Genomic DNA, 3,941 nt, shown 5'->3' with positions numbered 1-3,941 from the left:
ATGTACCTCAAGTTTGTTAACATATTTACTCCAAATCTGATGGGGCCAGAACATACGTGACTTCGGTATCTCATTCATATCTTCCAGATAATCTCTGATAATGTTTGTTTTCTGAAATTAGTGCAAAAGAACGAATAAGGAACTCGCTCTTTAAAATCCATAGATCTTATAAATGAATGGTGAATACTGCAATGGTTGCAATGCATAGCAATACCTGAAGAAATAAACCCATGGAGTTGGATAGAGCATCAGAAGCTAGATCTTCTTTTCCAGAAGCATGAAATAGCTTCGACAACCCTAATCCAACAAGTCCAGCTACATAGTGACAGTATTCATCATATTCACCCACCGTTTCTACCTGGAAAGACAAAAAAGTTCTAAGTGGTATTGCCTATGTCATTTCACTTGTCTTGCACAAAGGTAAATTAGAAGTTAGAAGCCTGGAATATTATTCATCACCAAACTATCTATTAATCATGTAATCTGTCACTTTTAAGTAGGCATGTATGGTATTAGATGAAATGCATCTAACATAGTGGGGAAGTACATTGCTGAAAATATTGTGAGATGGAATAAAAAACCAATTGGATTCCAAAAGATAATCTCAAGAATTTAATAGAAAGCTAAGTCGAAAACAAGTAGAGCATATTTGATGATTCTTCCAGATGAATGATAAACCACCGCAAACATGATGGTTGAAACATACCTCCTTGCATATAAATTTTGCCATTCCTGCGCCCATCCTCATGGTAATATCCTCAATTGCCTCCTTATAACTGAAAAAATATTTAAGACTTATCTGGCATTTACAGAAATATGCATATTATGTACACAGAACTAGTTACTGGTCAATGTAACTTCAAATATGAGTGTCTATTTTCAGAAATATAACAAATATAAAACATATAATATGCGACCTTTTGTTAACCAAACTCTATATGTTGGTTATTGCTATTTCTTATCTCTACATGTTTTGTGGGTGCTAGAGGATAATACCAGCTTAAATAAGCCAAAATATACTTTAGTTTCGAATATTGAGGCACGAGAAGTTTCAGCTGTTGAAATTATTAACATTGGAAACACGGACCAAGGGGCAACCAACCATCAACCAAAAAGCAATATTTTAGCATGTGTTCGAAATATTTTGCTTTCAGACTCCATGATCCAAAATATTGATCAATTAACAACCAGGGCAACTAAAGATGGTGAAATCTCCATGTTCAGTTCGGGATACTAATTAGACATCAATATCAATTATCCCAAGATTTAAAATGCCTTCGCGTTTGATTTCATAATTAGGAAAAATAACAGAAAACCCTATTCTTTATCTTCTTCTCAAACAGGCATGGACATCTTGAAAGAATTTGAGTAGCTCTTACACGACTTCTTTTTCCAGAGAATCCATTTGCACCATTTATCTAACTTTCTAGGACCAAATTTTACCAAAAATCTTACCTAGTACCAAAATATCATTGAGTTTCGAATACCTACAGGGCTTTCTAGTTATCAATATAGTTTTTTCCAAGCCCATGCAACAAGATTCATGCATGACAAACTGGTCACTTGAAATATTCAGCAATATTATTTATCATAATATTAATATTTGTTCAGTGGACCTTTTATAAGACATAGCTTGGATAAATAGAATTGCATAAAACATTCACACAGTTGACCTTAAGTATATTTGGATAAGGCTTAGTCGTTCTTATTTTTATGAGTGGATACTATACAAATAATCTTACCAACACCAACAAGATTAAATTAAATTTGGTAATACCACAAAAACAAAACTTGTTAGTTAAGGAAAACCTTCTTCCAAGCTCCAGAAAAGCAGTAGAAACGTGATGAAACTCATCCATGAGAACTTTGTAGTCCTTTGTGCCACCTTTTGAAAAGTATAACCACTATTAGGCAGCTAGCCTAGAGTAGTATATGTTTTATTAGGCAAAAAACAACTTAAACTCACATGAAAAATGCCACTCACGATCATATACGTGTTGATGAAAAGCCATTAGGATGGGTACTTTAACGTCTTTGGCTATGCTTGTATCATCCTCTGCAAAAGAATTATGCAAAAGTGAATACGATAGCTAGGCTGACGTAGTTTGAGTGGGAAATAATATTCTGGAAAAAAGAGAGTATGAAGGAGATTTATGATAACAGTTCAATAATTATTCGATTGATAAACTTGGAAATTCAAGGAGTCGTGACTTAGAAGAGTGAGAAATGTTGGTGGAATAAAAGAAATTTACAGAAGCAGGGCATACCAACTGTGTCAAGTGCTCGGAGAACCAAGTAGAAAATGCATACCTGCCAAATTTGAGAAAATATGACATGAAGACCAATCCTTGTGTGGAGAAATATATTAGACAAAAATGATATTATGATACTCCTCAAGTCCGAACAATTAGTCCACAAAATTATAATTTCATCAGAGAACTCATGGAAGCTTTGCTGATTATTGTCAAATTACAGCCTAGTCAATAATCAAATCATTATCACTGCAATACAGAATAACATCCATTATTTAAGCGTTCAAATTATGTCCGCTGCAACGTACTATTGATAACAATCTTTGGTTCATTTCCAACACCTTTTGGATAATGGATACCCAAGTAAATAAGAAAAAACTATAGCTTTTGTGCTCTTCAGAAGATCATTTTTAACATTCAGATAAAAAATGTTAAGTAGAACAGTTTTCTAACTTACAATTCAGTTAAAATGCCTGGCATAGACTCCTGATAACTTCCATGCATTTCACATAAACATTTTACTTAAGGAATGCAAAAATACAACACAAATATCACTTACCACAAAAAATGAAAAGAATAAAATATAGATCCAGAAAGTTTTGTTTTTCGATAGATTTAGTGGTAAAATCTACTCATCCTTCCCAAAGTACCAAAACAGCCGGCTATCAACGGTGTCAGAGCCACACGGGGTCCATTGGGGGGACACTGACCCAACAGATTTTAATTTTATTTCCAAAATCAATTGGGGGACAGTGACCCAATAAAAAATCACTTTTATTTCCAAAATTTTAATTTTCATTCTTCCCCTCTTTTTAGCTTACTGTGCAAGACTTCTCCTCTAAATCATCAATTGATTTACCATTCCTCCCCATTACTGCTAGGTCGTTCCCAAAAATAAAAAATTGCAACTTAATTTTTCCCCCCCTGGATAAAAAAATGTCTTGCTAGTTTCTGCCCCTGCCAATATCCAACAAATGGGGGAAATGGGCAGTGCTTATTTTCCTTTAGATCTTTGTAGCTTCGTCGTTAATTTCAGAATATTTAACTCACTGTTATAGCAACGATCAAATTGCATGCAATTGCTGAAAAATTGTCCTTTCAAGACATGAAATCTGCAACTAAAATAACACGAGAAAAAACCTAGCGAGTAAGATCAATCATAAAAGAAAAAAGCAGCTTACTGCATCACGAAGATCGGTGTCAAGTTGTTGAATAACGAGTGCGAAACTTCTGGAGACCTTGTGGAGCATGGTGTAACAAAATCCCCAGTGTGGCTCCGCAGGGATCTGCTTCTCCGCATGCCTCGCTGCCATTTTCAGCTTCAACAACGGGTACAAATCATCCGGATTGCTCAAAATCGCCTTCAAACTCCCCATTTTCCTAACGAAAACAAACAAATAATCATATTATCACAAAAAAATATATACAAATTCAAATAATTCTATTGTGCTCCTTACTTCTGGTATGAATCGAAAGCTCGATCGGCAATGTGAATGGATGAACGAATGAATGAATGGCGGGTGGTGCACTTCATTTATTGAGTGCAGATTGTACGGACATAGTGACGTGCGTGTGCTGAAAAGGGGTAAAAGATTAAATAGTTTTTAAATTGGAGTTTGACTCACCGTTTTTGCTGGAGCCAGAGAGAAGGATTTGAGTGTGACGCGTGTGGGGCTTTGGGTTTGAAAT

The 3,941-nt window shown here is 35.1% G+C and overlaps 1 protein-coding gene across 1 annotated transcript in view; it reads right to left on the bottom strand.

Annotated features, from left to right (window-relative positions):
* LOC111379472 (squalene synthase-like) overlaps positions 1-3,842 on the bottom strand; it is a 5,917-nt gene extending 2,075 nt beyond the window's left edge. Inside the window, exons 1-8 of the mRNA XM_023002845.1 lie at positions 3,710-3,842; positions 3,434-3,632; positions 2,268-2,310; positions 1,967-2,056; positions 1,810-1,885; positions 707-776; positions 215-358; positions 7-111 (exon numbers count right to left, since the gene is read on the bottom strand). Coding sequence (XP_022858613.1) covers positions 7-111; positions 215-358; positions 707-776; positions 1,810-1,885; positions 1,967-2,056; positions 2,268-2,310; positions 3,434-3,632; positions 3,710-3,786 — 804 coding nt within the window. The 5' untranslated portion in view covers positions 3,787-3,842. The remainder of the gene's footprint in view (positions 1-6; positions 112-214; positions 359-706; positions 777-1,809; positions 1,886-1,966; positions 2,057-2,267; positions 2,311-3,433; positions 3,633-3,709) is intronic.
* Positions 3,843-3,941: the final 99 nt, after the last annotated feature.

Source organism: Olea europaea, chromosome 3 (genome assembly GCF_002742605.1).
Source record: "Olea europaea var. sylvestris chromosome 3, O_europaea_v1, whole genome shotgun sequence".
NCBI lineage: Eukaryota > Viridiplantae > Streptophyta > Magnoliopsida > Lamiales > Oleaceae > Olea > Olea europaea.
This window is presented reverse-complemented; position numbering and strand designations above follow the sequence as displayed.